The 20603-nt window shown below is 36.7% G+C and overlaps 1 protein-coding gene across 3 annotated transcripts in view; it reads left to right on the forward strand.

Annotated features, from left to right (window-relative positions):
• hhat (hedgehog acyltransferase) overlaps positions 1–20603 on the forward strand; it is a 39180-nt gene that overhangs the window by 5286 nt on the left and 13291 nt on the right. For 2 of the 3 annotated variants that reach the window (XM_081394002.1, XM_081394001.1), the window contains exons 6-10: positions 2826–3056; positions 3135–3297; positions 5149–5299; positions 12168–12203; positions 20389–20590. In XM_081394002.1, coding sequence (XP_081250128.1) covers positions 2826–3056; positions 3135–3297; positions 5149–5299; positions 12168–12203; positions 20389–20590 — 783 coding nt within the window. The remainder of the gene's footprint in view (positions 1–2825; positions 3057–3134; positions 3298–5148; positions 5300–12167; positions 12204–20388; positions 20591–20603) is intronic. The other variant, XM_081394003.1, reaches the window with a different exon arrangement.

The raw sequence follows: 20603 nt of genomic DNA on the forward strand, positions 1-20603 counted from the left end.
TAATTCGAAGTTTTTCATCTAATATTTATATTTTATTTAATATTTAATTTCACCTTTATTTCAAATAGCGAAAATAATTTTAATAGTTTTTCTTTTAGTTAACAATAACAACACTGGTTGATTCAGTTCCGAACACCAATCTGAATGCTTCATGCAGAAATCAAACTGATCTGTTCACTTCTTAAGTTAAAAGTTACCCGGAGGTGATTATAAGTGAATAACTTAAATTTTGGTCGGTTTCTCACAGAAGACTTGGAATATAAAGCAGTCATATGAAGTGCTTTTAGGGTGCTTTTATGTCCTGTTTTCGAACATTGAATAAAAACTTAAGTCCCCATTCATTGGAATTGCATGGAAAGGTGTGACCAGCACAGTCTTCAAAATTTCTCCTTTTGTGTTCTATGAAGATGATTATTAATTTTGGTTGAACTACCTGTGTCTCTTAAAAGCTTTCTGTATTGATGAGCAGGAGGTGTGATGGACAGAGTGAGGGATTTGTCCGGTTCAGGATCAGAGTCTATGCTGTCTCCTTGGCTCTCAGAGCACATCTGCAGTGCTCCACAGAGAGAATGAGGATGAGACTGAAACAAGTCCGCATTAAATGTCACCATTCTCTTCACACAAACACAGTGATGCATACACTTTCAAACAGTCTCTCAAGCAAATATTCAAAGTCAAACGTTTACATGCACAACAGTGCTTGTTTTTTTTGTTTTTTTTGTTTTTTTCTCACACAATAGTTTCAACAGTACAACGAAAAGAGTCAGCTGGCTTCCAGAAGGTCCTGTTTTTGTTTGTTTTCTTTATCTGCTTAGTCACTTGACACAGTGAATGACTGATTGACAGCTGTCATTAGATAACTGACTGAAGGGGAAAGCAACGAGATCAACAAGCTCAAGCAGATAGAGGGGACAAAAGAGACTGAGGGAATATTGATCTGAGTGACAAATGAGTTCCCTACTTTCCTTGAGTTTCTCCTTGATGAATTGTGACACCCCTTCTTAATTAAACCTTCATCTAATCATTATTTATTACTCAGCAGCATTTATTAACATACCCATCCGAAGAACAATCAACTATAATTTAATCTATTGTGATCTTCATTATCTTTTAATGGTATTTTTTGTTCTGTATATCTCTGTTTACCTCAGTTACTTATGAGCTGTGAAAAACCCTCAGGAAGACAGCAATACCCATGCAGCTGTACCACTGAGACTGCCATAATGACACACAAAGAAAAACAGCATCAGCCAGTGACTAATTTCAGAACGCTGCCCTGTCATTTAGTGTAATTTAGAGGTGGTTATAGCTTTATTTTTGAGTGGCGATAATGAGTTTTTGAAAGTGACTGCTGCTGTGTCGGCTGGCTGGCTGGATGCCAGCTGTCTTCTGAGCATGCCCAGTAGATCATAGTAGTTTATTTTCAACACAGAGGATCAGTGGATGCTGGCCTGAGGTGGAGTTATTTAGAAAGATGGAGCTGTGGTTTACACGCGTTGTTTATCACTTACAGTACATAGAAGCCTACTTAAAGGATAGTCCACCCAAGAGTGAAAATTCTATATTACAGTGACTGAGTATAGTGTTAAAGTGATAGTCCACATAAAAATGAAAAGTCTGCCATAATTTACTCACTCTCGTGTCGTTTTAAACCGATTTGACTTATTTCTTCTGTGGAACACAAAAGAAGATATTTTAAAGAATGTTTATAGCTAACCGTTTTGGTTTATTGAATGCACCAAAAATACAACTGGGAACCGAAACTGTTTGGTTACCAGCATTCTTCAAAATATCCTCTATTTTGCGCGGAAAAAGGTCTTACAGGTTTAGAACGGCATGAGGGTGAGTAAATGATGGGTAAATGACATACAAAGGACATTTTGGACACGTTTGGCCACTTAAAAGTGCCTGAATGACATTGCATTGGAAACAACATATCAAACTAAGTTGTAAATGGTTCCAAGATGGTTTTTAGTAAATGTTTGAAAGTCAATTATATCAGAGCAACCATATGTGTAGTTTATCTAATTAACTGGATATGTTCCACTAACATTGGATAACCAGTCTAACGAGGCTACATTTTGTCTTAATTTTAAAAAATATATCAATAATTTCAAACCTAACAAACTGTATGGCTGTGCTATATTTCTTCAAAATAAAAAAAGATATTAAGTGCAGCAGTTTTACAAGTGAAGTGTGTCCTTTCTGTCTCATCGGTGGTACTAAACAGAATTGAAAAAATAATGACTCTTCAAACACGCAGAGGCTCACAGAGGCCATAAAATAAGTTGTGATCCTCAATAAACGGTTGAACGAATGGGATCGATCTTTTTTCAGTCTGCCATTTTCTTTTGCTATGAATTTTGTAGATTGTGGTCCTGCTTCACCAGTTCTGACAAGATTGTATGGTATAAATGAAATCCGGACATGCTGCATCTCCCATGTTGGTTTTGTCATGTGACCTTCATTGTCAATTGTGTCGCTTCACTGTCTTTCAAATCTCCTTCCATGTGGCCTTATGGAATAGTGAAGTATCCACTGGATTTTCAATTCAGAATCTCTCCAGGTATTTTTTATGAATACAATGAATTTGGACATACCCCTCCCTTCACTAACAATTTTTTACTTACTATGTAGTAGGGAAGGAGGCGAATTCAGATGCAGGGATAGTCTTCCGGCTGCTACCACAGTTTTATTTCAGGACCTGTTCATTGTCTTTTGTTGCACATTTCATTTATTGTCCTGTAGCCACTGATTTTTAGCTTTTTGTTGTTTAGTTGGTTAATTTAAATGTTTTTTTCCACTCTTTTTTTCTCTGTCTCTAGCGTGGCTGGTGTTCTTCTGAGGACCAGTTCTACCTCTTGCTCTTCAGTACTGCTGTTTGTAGTTTGCGCTGCATTAGCTTTAGTCTGGAGCTGTGCTGGCACCCTCTTCCAAATCAGGATAAAGGACTGAAGACTCTAATTCCTCAGTTCTACAAGCTCACTGCCTACTGCTTCTATCATCCTCTGTTCTACAACGGGCCCATCATGACCTACAAAGACTTCAGCGAACAGGTAGAAGAAAATGAGGTTCATAAAAGGGTGCAGGATCTGTTCTTTATCCAAATGTACTGTAAATGTCTTTCTCTGCAGATAGAGAGGCCGGTGTGTAAAGTGTCTTTGGTGTATATCTTAAGTGGGATACTGCGCGTGTTTGTCTGGTGGTGTTTAGCCGAATTCATGATCCACTTCATGTACATGCACGCCATCCAGAGCAACGAAACCTACCTGGAGATGCTGCCGCACTGGGCGTTGGGTAAGTATCTGGCTGCGTATGAATTCTTGTACTTTCATAGTATATACTGAATTCAGTGAAGGAAGTCTTAACCGTCTTTAGGGATGCAAGTGTGTAGTGTAATACACACTTCGCTATTCTACAGATATGCTTCATCCATAATATTGGCATTGTCTTTTTGAAGTTTGAAGATATGCTAACAGCAACCATAAACTCAGTCTTCTCTGTTAAATAAGTACATTTCTATCCAAAAGTTCGGGATTGGTAAGATCTTTGAATGTTTTTGACAAATAAGTCTTATGCTCACCAAGATTACTTTTATTTATTCAAAAATACAGTAAAAACACTCATTTTGTGAAATATTATTTAACATGCTATTTTTTGCACTGATGGCAAAGCTGAATTTTTATCAGCTTTTACTCCAGTCCTCAGTTTCACATGATTCTTCAAAAATCATTCTTGCTTCATGCTTATTTGCTGCTCAAGAAATATTTCTTATTATTATTATCAGTGTTGAAAACAGTTGTGCTACCTAATATATTTGTGGACATTTTTTTTTCAGGATTCTTTGAGTAGAAAGTTCTAAAGCATTTACTTGAAATAGAATAAACTCATTTTAACAATTTCAATGTCACTTTTGACCAATTTACCGCGTCCTTGCAGAATAAAAGAATTTCTTGGAAAAATACAAAATCTTACTGACATAAAATGTTTGACTGGTTTTGTATACCTGAGGAACAAGTTTCTTGGTACCTGCATCTCACTTTGAAAATAACAACCCTTTTCAAATTTGCTCCTTGACACCTATTGTCTTATAGCAGGAGTGTCCAAACCTGCTCCCAGAGGGCCACTGTCCTGCAAAGATTAGCCCCAACCCCAATTAAACACATCTGAACCAGCTTATCAAGGTCCCACTAAGCATACTAGAAATGTCCAGGCACATGTGTTGAAGCAAGTTGGAGCCAAACTCTACAGGACAGTTTGGACAGATACTCCTGTCTCATAGGATAACAACAAAGTGTCCAAAATCTCATGCAGTACGTCATCTGCAAATTATTGTGAGCCTATGATATTTATTAGTTTTTAGACATCATACTTTTGCGACATACTGCTGTTTGCATAGTGTGTAGTGGGGAAATATGCATATAGTTTTTAAGCAAATTCTGCAGTTTTTATCCAAATTATGTATTTCAGAATTGATGCAGTCTGTCATTGTATATGGTGTTATTTTGGGTCTTAAAGTGGTTATTATATTATTATCGTGCACAGATGTTCGCAATGAAACACACACACTGAGTTTCAGCCTTGTGTATGCGCTCTCCATTGCAGCATTTTGATTCTGCACTTGCTGTCTATTGATCTGTGAAAGTTGCTGATTTGTGCTGCCTGAACTTTGATTCATAAACACAAACTCTGCAAGAGAAAGCGGTCTGTGCAGCAGCACACTGGAACATCCAGTCATTATTGCCTTTTTGTACCTGTGTTTTGTACAGAAAGTGCTTGAAGAAATTCTGTCCCAATTTTTTTTTTTTTTTTTTTTACAAGCTTTTAGCTCTGTAGCAGTGGGATATGGGAAAAGACAAATGCTGTTCTCAGTTTCCACTGACACACACACAAAGACTGAAAAGTGAATAGGGAGATATGACTAGAAAGGATGATAGAACCACATTATGAAACCTGATTCTGAAATCTGATTAAAATCATTAAATCTGTGGTTCTTCTCAGCCACAATGGAATGAAGGGCCGAAATGAGCTTCACATACCCTGCATGGCCATAAGTACTGCATGTAGGCACCTGATATGGCTGAAGAATCCTGTCAGTTCACATGTCTTTGTTTTATGTCATGTAACCGCTCTCTTTTTCACCTGCAGGTGGTTTGGCCCTCGCGTTAGTGCAATTTTTTTACGTAAAGTATCTGGTCTTATTTGGAGCGGTGTCTCTGCTCGTCAGGTTGGACGGACTGGAGCCGCCCACGTTACCACGGTGTGTCAGCATCATGTACAGCTTCACTGGGATGTGGAGGTAAATATACACACTTCTGTGTTTGTTCTGTCAAACTTCAAAAGCTCTGACCTTTGACTTCTAAGGCACTGTGTCCTCTGTAGCTGGAATGATTTGAGGTGGTTTAACTGTCATCTACAGTACATCTGTGAAACAGCAGGGGGCAGAGCTGCGCTGCTGTTGCTTTAATTTATTTAAGCCGTGATATGATTGGAACAGGTTTAAGACTCACTTACACCATCTAGAAGCACATTACAGGAGCATAACAAGATTCATGCTTTCTGTTTGAAGCCACAAACATCTTACCTCTAAAGTATGGGAATGAGTGCTGGGCTTCTCTGATGGAGTTGAGCGCTCTGACGTCTCGTGAGGCGATGTAGAACAGGCTCATACATGCAGGCTTCCTCCCAGACAATTGAATTTTACTCTAAAAGCTAGAATGCTTGATGAAGGTACGCAGCATTTCAACTGGAATAGTCTTGAATGGTCTCCTAGACCTAGGCAACACCAGTCTGGAAACAAAATACTTTTTTTTTAAAAAACATTTTTTATACTTAGTAAAATGTTTGTTTTACTACTAATTATTGCCTTCTATTTGCTTGCTTTTATAAATCCATAGTACACAAAATGACTATGGATGTACCATGCTCTTGTTTCATGTAAATACCATGAGATATATACATAGTAATTATATAGTATATCAAAATCATAATCATTAAAGGAACATTCATGTCTTTCTCTCTCTCTCTCACACACACACACACACACACACACACACACACACACACACACACACACACACACACACACACACACACACACACACACACACAGGAATATCTACTGTAAAATTATTTAATAATTGTGATACAATTATTGTTGTATTTTTTTTCTACAATAACTATTTGATAAAATATTATTACAATTTAAATGAACAATTTTTTTATTTTAATATATTTTAAAATGTAATCTATGCATGTGATGGCAAAGCTGAATATTCAGTGTCATTATTCCAGTCTTCAATGTCACATGATCCTTCAGAAATCATAATATGCTGATTTGTTACTCAAGAAACATTTTTATTAATGTTAAAAACAGGTGTGTTGCTTAATATTTTACAGGATTGATTGATTATTAGAATAACAGCATCTACTTGAAATAAAAATATTGTAACATTTATTATTACTGTTACTTTTGATCAATTTAATGTGTCTGTTGAATAAAAGTATTAAATTCTTTACAAAAATCTTACTGACATGTAATGAAAATGAAAAAAAAATAATAATAAACATAATGACAGAAATGTTCTGAAAGCTTTTTTAAGGAGTTAATCAATTTATCGTTATTTTACAGTAATAAAAACAACAACTAACTGTATAACTATATTCACCATGGTATTTTTTTGTATTTATCTTGTTATTATCATGTTATTTTTCTTAACCCAGCGGATAATTGTCACTCCCCGTCGCTTGGAGAGAGTGACTCTATCTTCTGTATCCTGTGTAACTGTGCATGTTTTGAGTGTATCAGCAGATCTACAATGCAGACAGCTGCTGAAGCTCTCCGGAAAGGTTAAGCACTAGTGTGTGTCTCTGAGTGGTGTTGAAGGTGATGGAGTTTAGAGTGTGATAAATGAGAGCTGTAAGGAAACAGATGTATGCTGGAGACTTTAGCTGGACCTGCTGTAAGACCCCGTCTGGCTTCAATCCCACATGGAGCAACAGAGCTCAGCTCCTCTGAACCTGAACCTGACAGAGCGCGCACACGCATAACTTTTTCTAACAGCTCAGCATAGCCTCAACACACTCACACGCACCGATAAAATCCAACTCACATGCTCCTCTCTGTATTTAATGGCTTAGAACCGCCGGATGCTACATACCGCATGGAGACAGTAGCCCATACTGTAGGACAGCAAAGTCTCTGATTACAGTACAAATGTCCTACAGGGAGCGAATGAGATTGAGAACAACAGAGAGAGAAAGAGAGGCTGAGATGTTGCTCTCGGCTGCAGTTCTGGAGATTTTCTTAGTGTGTGTGTGTGTGTGTGTGTGTGTGTGTGTGTGTGTGTGTGTGTGTTGTGTGTGTGTGTGTGGCTGCAGTTAAATCTGGAGATTTTCTTTGTGTGTGTGTGTGTGTGTCTGTGTGTCTGTCTGCACTCTGCACACGTGTTTGGATGTACGAGTATTGCTGTGTGTGCATGTGTGATTGAGTACGGTCAGTTGCTATCATAGACTGGGTTTACGGCGGTTGAAAGGTTTATGGGTTGCTGTAAAACACACACACACACACACACACACACACACACACACACACACACACACACACACGTTTACCGACCGTACTCAATCACACACATGCACACACAGCAATACCCGCACATCCAAACACGTGTGCAGAGTGCAGACAGACACACAGACACACACACACAGACACACAAAGGAAATCTCCAGATTTAACTGCAGCCACACACATACACACACACACAGACACATTTTGCTGACTCCTGCTGATAGCTATCTTATCTTATCTTATCTATTGTTTTTATGGGTCAATGACACAAGGCTCTTTATTTCGGATCTGTTAATTTATTTAAAAATTTGACATTAAATCAAAATTCAATCTGTTTGTTTTCTTGAATGCATGTTACTGGTCTTATTTTGAACACTTCATCCATGCATTTTTTTGGGAAGACGTAAAGTAAAACATGTCAATTATACAACTGTCCTGATACCATAGTAAAGAAAAAAGCCTCATTAAAAGAATTAATTATGTGCATAATTGCTAGTAAAATGTTAAAAAGTTCTGTCATCATTTTACTCACCCTCATGTCGTTCCAAACCCATCAGACTTTCGTTAATCTTTGGAACACAAATGAAGATATTTTTAATGAAATCTGAGAGCTCTCTGTCCGTCCATTGACAGCTACGCAACTGACACATTGACGCTTCAAAAAGCTAATGTAGAGATCATACATCATACAAGAGACACGATTGCTTTATACACTGAGCAAGTTTAATTTAAGCATTTATTCGCATGTAAACATTGTTTTTTCAAAAACCATATGAAACACTATGAATACAAAGATGAATACAAAGACTGCATTTCTAAAACATTTGAAAACAATGATTTAATATATATATATATATATATATATATATATAGTATTTATTTATTTTTCTTTTTTCTTTATTGTGACCATTGTCATTGACCCTATAATACTGAGCTAATGATCATTTCTGTCCTTTGTCCCTAAACAACCCTCACTCATACTTATATTTTCATTAGGACATTATTTAGTATGTTCATTAAGACATTTCCTCATGTGGACTCTTAACTGGTGTTTTATTACCTTTTTACCCTTGATCTCCACAATGTAGGCATAACCTCTCTCTCACATATGCAGTGAGAACAAGGCCAGGTTTTATCCTGATCTCTGTTCTCTTCATCAGCTCACCTGTAGTGGGATCATGAGGAAAACTCATGAAGTGTTTGCACAATGTTCCATCAGGCCTGCTTTGCCAGATGATTTCTGAAGTACAGAAGCTCAATCTGAAGGAAACAGCAGAATATTGAGTGAATCTGTTCCAATGTGTATCTCATTTTCACCTTCATGAAGCACCATCTGACTCACAGAGCTCATAAATGACATAAGACATGAGATTCCAGCTCAGTATGTTCACTGCATCTGTTTTTATAGCTCCTTGTTAATGTGCCACACGCATCTAGTAGAGTCAAATTGGCATTTCAGAGGGATTGCTTTCTTGGAGAAGCTTTCCTACTGTGGCGTTTTAGGCCTGAAATGTGCAAACAGGCTGTAGTGCAATGTAGTGATTCCTAAGGGATTCCTTTTAGCTTTATTAAACCTATAAAATAGAAGAATATTTTTTTATATATATATATTTTTTTTTGTTGACTTGTAGCAGAACTTTTACTGCTTGTAGTTTTTATGCAATTTTAAGAATGATTTAATGACGATGACAAAGGACATAATTAGATTAAATATTTCTGGTTTAGTGTTCGTAAAGGGCTGCTTGAGCCTATAGTGTCGCGTAGCCAGACCTTCACACTGACTGCAGAAGGTCTGGACTCCATAGCAGCTTTCATTGGCCAAGGATCGCCCAGATGCCATCTGACTGACATGAAAGCAACCAATCATAGTTCGTTTTGTTCCTCGTCATGTTTAGGGGCGTGAAAATGTAACGTCGTTGTCCCTACAATAACAGACTGGTGTATACATTTATTGGATGTATTTTGGTTGTATTGGGTGAAATCCTGTAGAATTCAACCAATCAGATGACGACTTTGAAACAGTGTTTCCAATTTTGTGTGCCATGTGTATCAGACGTTCAGTCAACGGTTTGTTGGCGTGACGTCTGATGCTGAGACTAGCTTAAGCCCAACCGAAACAAAAGTTTCATTGTTTTGGATTAATTATCTCTTTAAGTAGGCCTATGTACAACAGGATTGCATTGGACAAATATTGTGTGTTTCTGGGCTTAAACAGTAGAGACATGCACAACTGCATGTCTCTTCATAATGGTTTATTAATATAGAGTGGAATTTCTTCTGCTTCATCTGTTCTCCTGGACTTCCCAGATGACTTTATTTCCCTAGAGCTGAAGCACATTTCATCAATAGTTGCTAATGAATGCTGGGAAGAGCTGGAATGAATCAAATGGTTCTGGACAATCTGATTTAGGAGTCATTATGTATCGTAGACCCCAGACCTAATCCATTTCTCTCCAGGCACTCTCTCACTTTTGTTTTGTCTCTCTTTCTCCAGATGGATGTTTTTTGTGGCATTGAAGTTTTTGATAGTTTCTGTGGGCTCATGAAAACTTCATGTCAGGGCTTTTTGACGTGTTAGCAACCATCTGCTTGCATGTGACTGTTTCTCCTCATCCAGGCCGTAAAAAAAAAAAAAAAAAATTCGAAGCCTAGCGGCGCCAACTCTTTACTGCTGTCTCTGGGGTCTGGGTTTATTTGGACTCAATAAGTGACAGACTACATTTGAAAGCTTTATGGACAGAAAACCATCTGTTGGTGTCAGATTACGATTGTGTTTCCTCTAATTGGATGAGATGATGATTTCTAGAGAAATCCATATCATTGCCCGCTTCCTCGTTTAAACCTTAATCCATTTTTTACTGTGAATTTTAAAATTAAAATTTTGACCTGTCCATTCATTCACCAATCCTAACCAGCTGATCTACAGAGGGATGAAATGTGGATAGATGGATGACTAGAAGTAAAGTGAGCATAACTATAAGAGAACCTGTGGCTATAGTGATGACTTGAGGACGTCTGTTCACACCTGCTCAGAGGAACAGGTGGAAGAGAAAGTCCTGCAGAGAAATAAATTGAGAGTTACAAAGGGCCAAATCGATATTTTGGCTGTCATGATGGTTTGATACAAACTACATGTCAAAGAGCGAAAGAGAAACCCTGTGTGATCAGTGAAACAAGAAAGAGCTCAATGTGGCTTTATATTGTTTGATAGAAGCATACAGTATTGGATAAAGTTGAGATCCAAACCTGTTAGATGTATAGTTTCTAAAAAACAGGCTATTTTTGTGAACTATATTTACTTAAATTCATTTTAGTTGAATGTGATTTATTTATTTATCTTTTATTTATGTATTAAAGGCCTAGTTTCACAGACAAGGCTTAGAATAAGCCAGGATTAGGCCTTAGTTTAATTAGGAAATTTAAGTAGCTTTTAAAAACTTGCCTAAGAAAAAAACAATACCGGTGTGTATCTTGGGATAAAACAATGGCACTGACATGTTTTAAGATATGTCAGTGCATGTTGCTTTCAGTTAAAACAGCTCAAACATGCATTTTAGTCTGGGACTAGTCTTAAGCCTGTCTGTGAAACCGTGTTAATATTTATTTATTTTTATCATTATTTATTTATTTATTTTTTTATATATGATTAATTATTTAGAAGGACATTTAGTTTTACTACCCTTGTGAAGTAAATGTATTTATATTATTTTTATTTATTTATCTTTTATAATTTAATTATTTAGATAAGAAGGACAATATTTATTTTCCTCATGGGGACTATTAGCTGGTGTTTTACTACCTTTGTAAATGTATTCATATTTATTTATTTTTATGTTTTTTATTTTTATTTATTTATAGATAATTTTATATTTAGATGTAATAAAAATGTTTTACTACCTTTGTGAAGTAAATATATTTATATTTATTTTTGTGATTCTAATTTTTTACTATTTTTATTTATATTTTACTTTATTTAGTTTTAATATTTTATTTATTTTTAATTAAAAAAAACCAGAGCCATACCTAGTGAACAAAATATCATATGACTAAGGCTGGTAAAAAGCCCCCTTGCATCCACCCCAGAACACCCTAGCAACTACATAGCAACTCACTAAAACCAATTGGAACACTTTAGCAACCAATGCCCTGACAACCACCTGACCAGTGACACACTAGCATTGTGGTGGCAAGTTTTGCATGCTGGCAAAAATAAGTATAGTTCCATATGACTGCATGAATATTAGTTCTGTCTCCCAGATCAATTTTGTGTGTCCTAGACCTGTCACAAAACCCAGTGTCAGGCTACAGCTCAACTAGTCAAACAGCAAAACTGTTTTGGGATCAGCCGCTTTGAGAAAATGTCTCCCGGTACGACAACCGTTTCAGCAAATGTCATTTGCCCATAGAGATTCATTAAAATGGTTTCTTCAAGCATCTCATTTATGCAGATTCTCTTCTCTTTTTTTTGTCTGTTCTGGATGTTGACTAATTAAACACATGTTTGTGTTGTGTCATGTTCTACAGAAGTGCGTGTGTTACCTCAAACCATCTGTGTTGAACCCCTGAGCTCACTCGTTACTGTCTTTTTGCTTTTCAGACACTTTGACGCGGGACTTTACAAATGGCTCATCAGGTATGATTCCTCAGTTTCCTCTAATTTTGAGTGGTTGTGCGAGAGAGAGATATTTTGCACAGCTACACGTTTTTTCTCTTGTTGCTAATTGAAAAGAACATGATTAATAATAATAATCAAAAATTACACGTTTCAGATACATCACTTTGGCATAATAAACGAACATTCTTGCATCTACTTCCCTTTGTTCTTGCTAGATTCATATCTTTTTTTTCAGCTCTCACGTTCTCATTTTAGTTTTTAGGAAATTTACTGAAACATAATACACAAATGAGACCTTTTATGAGGTTCATATTTAGCAGCAACATCCCATTTTTAACAGCAAAACCATTTAAGCTGGAACATCAGCATACTTAGTTGAAGATAAATGCAAAATTACGCAATTATCCATCAAAAAGAAGAATGTTGCTGTTGTTGCATTGTTAAATGTACTTTAAGCCATCATGGTACAGTTTGTTATTGCACTTATGATATGTGACAGTGTGATCTGCAGATTTAGTGCAGTGGGAAAGACTCACACTAAATATAATAGCCCTGTAAAGAATATAATTTCACCAAATGAGTCATTTAAAGATACATGCAAATCAGTTAATTACATATTTTGGCTCAAAATGATCCAATTTTATGCAGATGAGCTTCATAATATATAGAGTGTTTTCCACATTCTTAAGCCATCTGGCAGCCTAAAATGAACAGTTTATTTTACAGCAAAACACAATGAATAAATTGGGCACTGGTCATGATTGGTCACCCAAGATTCTAGAAACATGGCTCAGCTCAGTCTCTCTCGCTGCTGAGAATGTTGTTTGATTACAAGTTTTTTTTTATTTTTTACAAGTAGTTCTCTTTTTTATGCCAAAGACCACTTGATTTTTCTGTGATTTGGTTTAGACTCTGATAGGCAGAATATTATGAATATTACCAGTTTGATGTTGCCTTTTCCATGCTATAATATTTTTTAGATTTGTTGTGATATTTGAAATCCAGTTGCTGAATGCTTCCAGAAATACCTGATGTCTCAGAGTCTCTGGTAATTCCTTAATGTTACAGACATTATAAACAGCTGTTAATCTGTAAAAATATTGTAATGTCTGTTGAATAGGAATAGAAAGTTCAGCTCTGATTGTTACTATTATTGTTATTAAAAATATTATAAATGGCGTTTGACATGCTGCTACATTATGTGCTGTTAGAAGCGATTTCTGATCTTTATGTGTTTTATACGTGTTTGTACTGTATAAGCCTCCATTTCTTTAGTTAGCATGAGTGGTCACTTTCCTGGACAGATAAAAGTCAGACAAATAATTCTCCAGAGCAGCTGGACAGATGTTTTCAAGCGTGCCACTTTTGCATTAATGATATTTTTCTTTGTGTTTAAATACTCTCAGGGACTAGAACGGGTTGGAAAACCTATTGGAATATGGAAACCCTTTAAAAAAACAGCCTCTTCAGGTCCTGGCGTAACCTTGTATGCTCAGCTGTTGCATTTCCTGACAGTTATTCATATTCTAATGTCCTTCAGCTGTATGGAGAGATCATTGTGGAGATTTTGGAGAGAGGGCCCAGGTTGTGGGTTTTTTTTGTGCTTGGTTTGGTATTGTCAGTCTTTGGCAGGGCTGCGATCTCCACAGACAAAAGATGTTTGATCAGGGTTGTATTAGCATGTATTTAGCGCGAAGAGCATCTTATTCTATCCCATTTTGGAAATTCGCCAGTCTGTGTGAATATGTACATTGGAAATTAATATTAAATGTGATGATGCTTGGGCCAATAACACAGACCCAGAAGACCATAAATTATTTCTTATTTTATTTGAGAACATCCGGGCAAGTGACAAGACACTATGTGTCCTGTCCTGCTGTAAATGATGTTCATGAAGCTTCTTACAGAAGAAAGGAAATCCAAAAGAACGAGTAAATGCTGTAAATGCCACAGCAAATATTCACACACTATGCATCACAGATCCATTAAAGGGATGCATGATATATCCATACTATATTGGTTATTTAGGGCCCTATATTAATTCAGTTTTATTGTTTCTCAAATTCTGCATTTTCCGATTTAAATTGTAATAATAAAAAAGCTGTCCATGTGTTTTCCTTCATCATAGGGCCTTAGTTATTTATCTGTTTATACATACACACACTCAAGAAAAAAAAAATGGCCCAATCCCATTGGCTAATTATTGGTCAAGAAATCAGCACAATTGTAGCAAATGCACTAATGCATGGGAAGTTGTGTGTGGAGTGATGAATCACAATGAAACACGAGTTGCATGGCGTTGCTCTAGAGCAGAATCTTCGAAAATATAATAATAAATGCATCTCTAGCACAGTGAAGCATGGAGGAAGAGGTGTCATTGTGCTGCTGGTATTGGTGAACTGATTCACTGTGAAAAATCAGTTAATGCTTTGGAGAACAGGAGAATATTGCAGAATGACTTCCTTTCCACAAATGAAAAGTTGTTATCTAAAGAGAAATGATCAAATGTTATTTTTCAATGCTCCTGCCAAACTTGCAAAGACAACCAAGAAGTGGCTTGAGAACAAGTCCATCAGGCTCATGTTTTGGACTGGTCAGAGTCCAGATTTGAACCAGTGAATATTTGGTCTCACATTAAACTCAAACAAACTGGGAAACATTTTTCAACTACTCATGAACTGTTTGACAACCCTGACTCTTCTTCCTGTAAAAAGCTGTCTGCAAGCTGGGGAATGCGTTTCTGTGCCAAGTTACTTTATCTACAGTATTTGTGGAATTGTTGCTAATTTTCCTAACCAGTGACTTGTGATATAAAATGGTTAAGACCATTAATAGACCACTAAATATTTTGCTATTTTTGGCTTGGCCCTTAATGACCAATTTTAATTACCTTAATTTACTGATTTTATGATCAAGTCGACTTTGTGATTGTTATAAATAGGATATCCATCCCCTTTGCCTTGTATTGGTTTAAGTATAGTTTCCACAGACCCCCAAATGGGAAGTGTCCCATTGCTCCCTAAATGCCACTATTCAGAAAGCTGAGCACTTCCATAATTTTCAAGCTGGAACTTTGAGTATGAATTTAAGTATGTTCAGTATTTGAGTGATTAATTATCCGTTCATTGCGAACAGAAAATCAAAAACATCTCTGTCTCTTTCTGAGTGTATCTTTTCCATCTCTCTCTCTCTCTCTCTCTCTCTCTCTCTCTCTCTCTCTCTCTCTCTCTCTCTCTCTCTCTCTCTCTCTCTCTCTCTCTCTCTCTCTCTCTCTCTCTCTCTCTCTCTCTCTCTCTCTCTCTCTGCTAAAATGTGTAGTGATTGCATTGTGGCAGAGAGAGCTGATCTGCATAATTGGAGTGTGAATGTGGGCTGTGTATGTGTGTGTGAGCGAGTGTTGCAAAGTGCATTTGGAGAGATCTTAATGTGCTTTTAAATGTGCAGTAATTGTGAAGAGCTGGATTTTGGAGTGAGGAGATGTGGGAGAGGATCTTGTGACTCACCGCTGATCTTAAAGCATCCACAGACACATGCCGCGCACCCCTCCTGTCGCGCTATTGTCTGCTTGAACGCCTCGCTTTTAGCCTGTTGAGTGTCATCTCCTGTCTATTGAAATGTGCTCACAACAATCAAATCAAAGACGCAGTTCATATGAGCTTATATAAGGGCGAGAGAGGGCTGAGATTATACTGCGGTGGCCACAGAGCCAGAACGAGACCTTATTGTTTCTGTTCATAATGAAAATGCGCCCATAAACACTTTTCTCAGCAGGGCAACGTCTACGCTTGGGCTTTAGAAAGCAGCTTAACAAAAGAAACCGAAACAAAATGCAAGATCCATTGGGATTGCTTGGTATACCTGGTCATGTACTGAAAAAGTACCATGTTACTATATTATCATGTCGCAGATTTCATTACCTTGTGTGGACAATAATGTGTTCAGTTCAGGAAGTGTGATATGAAGGTAATGTGATTAATTAAGTGGGTGTTTAAGTGCATTTTGCTGAATATGACATAACTATTTAATTTCGTAATTTATTTGTAAATCAAATCCTAATGGAATGTTTAACATAAGAAAGATTATTCTACACTTTTTTTGTGGTAGAACATAATTATCACCAAAGCTCTTTAAGTATGAAATCTCATATTCATGTAGAAATATTAATGAGAAGCCTATCAGACAACAATTGCAAAGCATGATGTAGAAATATTAATGGGAAGCCTATCAGACAACAATTGCAAAGCATGTTTGTTGCTTGTAAGAAAAGTTGTTATATTATTTATTATTATTATAATAGTCCAGTGTTTGAATTTCCAGTGTGTATTGATGCAATCTGTGAAACAGAATATCTATAAACAATATATATTATGTATGTAGTATGTGTATATACAGTATATATCCCAAGTTTCATCAGTCACTCAAGGCTGTTTAGGTGTTGTCCAAGGTATCTATTTAGTCAAGATACCGAGGACCAGATGCTGGTATTGCACCAAAGCCAAATTTTTGGTATCAATCCAACCATACTGACCAGTCTAATCAGTTGTCATGATGTCCAAACTTTCTTTAGAATATTATATTATTATTTGAAAAACAGACGATTGAAGATTCTTACCTTTAGATATGTGTCTCTTCAGAGTTTTTGAGCTTTTAGATAAAGAGAGTGATGTGTTCTCTGTGTAATCCTGCTCTGAGAGCAGAAGATTAGTGGAATTGTGGGAATTTCACAGTCAGATGAACAGAAGTTGAAAATGAAGCTGGGTGGTTGCATCTCATTGACTACCACAATGCAGTTACTTCACAAAGTTGGTAAATGAAAAATGAAAGAGAGTAGAGTAGAGTATACTTTATTGTCCTTTTTCAGGAAATTTGTCTTGGACTCAAAGCTGCAGTAGTACACAACATACACACACACAACACGTGACAACAACATTAAAGGGGAAGAAATAATAATTAAAACATTAAAAAGAATTCATAACAATGACTAAATTGTGACAACTTACCATTTAAAATATTACTAGATACAGGTATATTTATACAGGTAAGTTCTATTACAAAGTGGGACGCTATAACGCTTCCCTGATGGCAGAAGTTGATATACATTGGAAATAAAACATGGCTTGAATCTTTTTCTGTGCATACTTAACGGTGACATATTATGCCCCTTTTCACAAGATGTAATATAAATCTATGGTGTCCCCAGAATGTTTCTGTGCACTTTCAGCTCAAAATACCCCCAGATTATTTATTATAGCTTGTCAAATTTGCCCCTGTTTCTGTTCGTGTCCCTTTAAATGCAAATGTGCTGCTGCTCCCCGCCACGTTCAGAAGACGAGATGACGGCAGATCCTTTACACGAGAGCTTAGTTCGGATACAATAACACAACGCGAATAATTTCAGTCAGCCAAAATCTCAGAAATAAACAGTAGCTAAGTGCAGCCTTACAGAGAGACTCAGGAAGAGGTTGCGACTTTAGACTGCACCTGGATGTTTCTGAATGGTTAGTGGATACATTTATGTTGCTGTGGAGTTACATTCATTGATTTATCTCGTCGACATGTTTAATTCTTTGGTCAAATGGTATTCTGTGCACGTCTGTGCTGCCAACAACAGAACAGTTTGCATGCTTTGCTCGAACTTTTGCCATTGCGTTAGAACTGGTTACACTGTTGTCGCTTGCGAAAACCAAATGGCGGTGCCGTGGGTGGAAACGTGCAGATTAAGGGGCGGTTATATTATAAAATCCCTTTCCTAAGTCAGAGGGGGAGCGAATTCTGATAACTGACTAAAAATTTCAACTGACTTGAAATCTAAAACTGTAATCACCTAATCATTTTATTATTATCAAACCTTATAAAAAAGTAATTCAAATCATTTGCTTTCTTAAAATCGTCAGTAGTAAGGAGATGTTGTTTTTTTAGAATCCATGTTAGAAATAGTTCTCAGAGTTCCACAGTTTTTTGTTGTTCATTGAGGACAAGTTTTGTTCAATGTAGTTTTTGAACGATTTATAATTGTTTGGTTTAATAAATAACAATACATTTGTGAGTATTACTCACTTGGCTTGTGAATTAGCACAACTTGCACGCAGCCACTTCAACAAATGACAGCCAAAGTCAAACCATAGAAGCTTGTGAACAGGTTTGAAGTAAATTTAAAAAAATATACAGCTTGTTGTTGTTTGTCCACTGAATGTGACCCTCCAATTCTCCTCCGTGGTCATATGGGAAAGTAAATATTTTACCTTTCCAACAAAGAAATGGATGGACTTCTGTCATTTTGTTGAACACAATTTTTATTTAGACATTTTCTACCATATGATGGCTGAAGCAGCAGCAGCGCGTGACTGTTTTCATGATAACCAGATCAACATTGTGAACGGGATTGTACAAAACATCAGTGAAAATAGCAAATGATCATGCAATGGGATAAAATAGCTTCTGTTCCCTGTAAACGATACCATGAGCAATGTGAATATTTAACTAAGTCAAAAGCAAAACAAAAGGTATAAGCAGGTATCCATATTAATTTCAGTATCAGCAGACGGAACACAGCAGTGACATCATGTGCAAACAAGGTATTCGTCCCCTTTAATGTATTTTAAAATATATTTTTTTCTTGTGATGATAAAGCTGAATTTTCAGCATCATTACTCCAGTCTTCAGTGTCACATGATCTCTCAGAAATCATTATAATATGCTGATTTGCTGCTAAAGAAACATTTCTTATTATCAATGTTGAAAACAGTTGTGCTGCTTAATATTTTTGTGGAAATTTTACATTTTCTCAGGTTTCTTTGATGAATATCAAAAAGTACCTAGTTCTGGCATGAAACTCTAGATGGCACAGGCTGATAAGTCTCTGACTCATTTGGTAGCGATCACATCATTATCTACATAACACAGTTAATTGGTTGCTGTTGCTATCAGCGTCCAATGAGCTGCGGCTCAATATTCAAACAAATATTGGGGTGTTGCTGGTAGCAGTCTGCAATGTGCTTCAGAAACCCTCCCCTTTCCCCAGCTCCACCTGTAGGCTATAGATCTGCTATGGGGGTTTATTCATGTATGTTACATTTATGTGCAGCAGCAGAATATCTTACATGCTTACAGAAGCATGTCTGTGAATGTATTGGCAGTAGCAAGTCTCAGTACTTGCTTTGCAGCAGCAGCAGCAGCAGTGTAGCAGATCTATACCGCCAAGACCAAATACATTAACATTGCCATATCCATTACCACGCCAATCTCTATTACCATACCAATCTCCTGAGAGTTGTCATGACAGAACAGCATTTAAGTGAAATAGAAATCTTTTGTATCATGTAAATATATTTACTGTAACCTTTGATCAATTTAATGCATCTTTCCTGAATAAAAGTATTAATTTTATTCAAAAAATATTTATGGAACGATAGTGTATATGCTTAAAAAAAACTTGAAAATAAGTCTTGTTTTAAGAATATTTAGATAATTTTGCAGGAAAACCAGACTTATTCAGAGCATAATATTGCTTCTCTTTTATTGTATTAGATGAAACTGGCAAAAAGCCTTATCAGTAAGTCCAGTTAACATATCAGTGAATCCACAAAAACCCATCTATCCTATTAGTGGTCCTATAGAGGAGAGACAGACACATGAATGTTGAAGAATAAAAAAAGAAGAGCAGAGATTTTTTTTAAGTGAGATAAAATAAAGCACAGTTGATCTTTTTTTCTTGATCTCTCTACATACGCTGTCAGCTGGAGCCGTGGTCAAGAACTAATCTTATCCTCTTCACTATCTCTCTCTCACAGACACACACAGATGAGTCAAGTCCTCCACTATCCCAGCAGCCTCATTAGAACAGATTGGTGCTCTCTCAGCCCTGAAATGGAAACTCTACTATACTGCTGTAGAGAAAGATCGGGTTTAGTTCAGAATTCTCTCTCTCTCTCCTGCTGTCATTATTATTATTAGGGGAACGGTAGCAGTTTTACAGACAGTAAATAATCTTTTCCTCTTTTTTCACACATTAACACACAGAGAGAATGCCCCCTTAATTAAACACATTAAATAATGTCTTGATGCAAAAATGCTTTTTGAAGGATTAAGGGTTTAAGGGACAGAAAACAACTCAATATTAAAACTACTTAATTATTAATTGTCAAAGCTTAAAAGAAAACAATTTTTTAGTCGTTCATATGTGTGTTTTTGTATGTGCTTTTAGGTACATATATGTGCCGTTGGGAGGCTCACGTCATGGTGTGTTTCGGAAGATTGTCTCCACTGCGCTGGCGTTCGGGTTTGTGTGTTTCTGGCATGGTTGCCATGACTACCTGCAGTACTGGGCCTTCCTGAACTGGATCGGGGTCTTGGTGGAGAATGTTCTTGCACTCCTCTTCTCCTCTCGTCCTCTTCATCACACTATTGTGAGTTCACACA

The sequence above is a fragment of the Scardinius erythrophthalmus genome, assembly GCF_964197995.2.
Source record: "Scardinius erythrophthalmus genome assembly, chromosome: 19".
In the NCBI taxonomy this organism is placed as follows: domain Eukaryota; kingdom Metazoa; phylum Chordata; class Actinopteri; order Cypriniformes; family Leuciscidae; genus Scardinius; species Scardinius erythrophthalmus.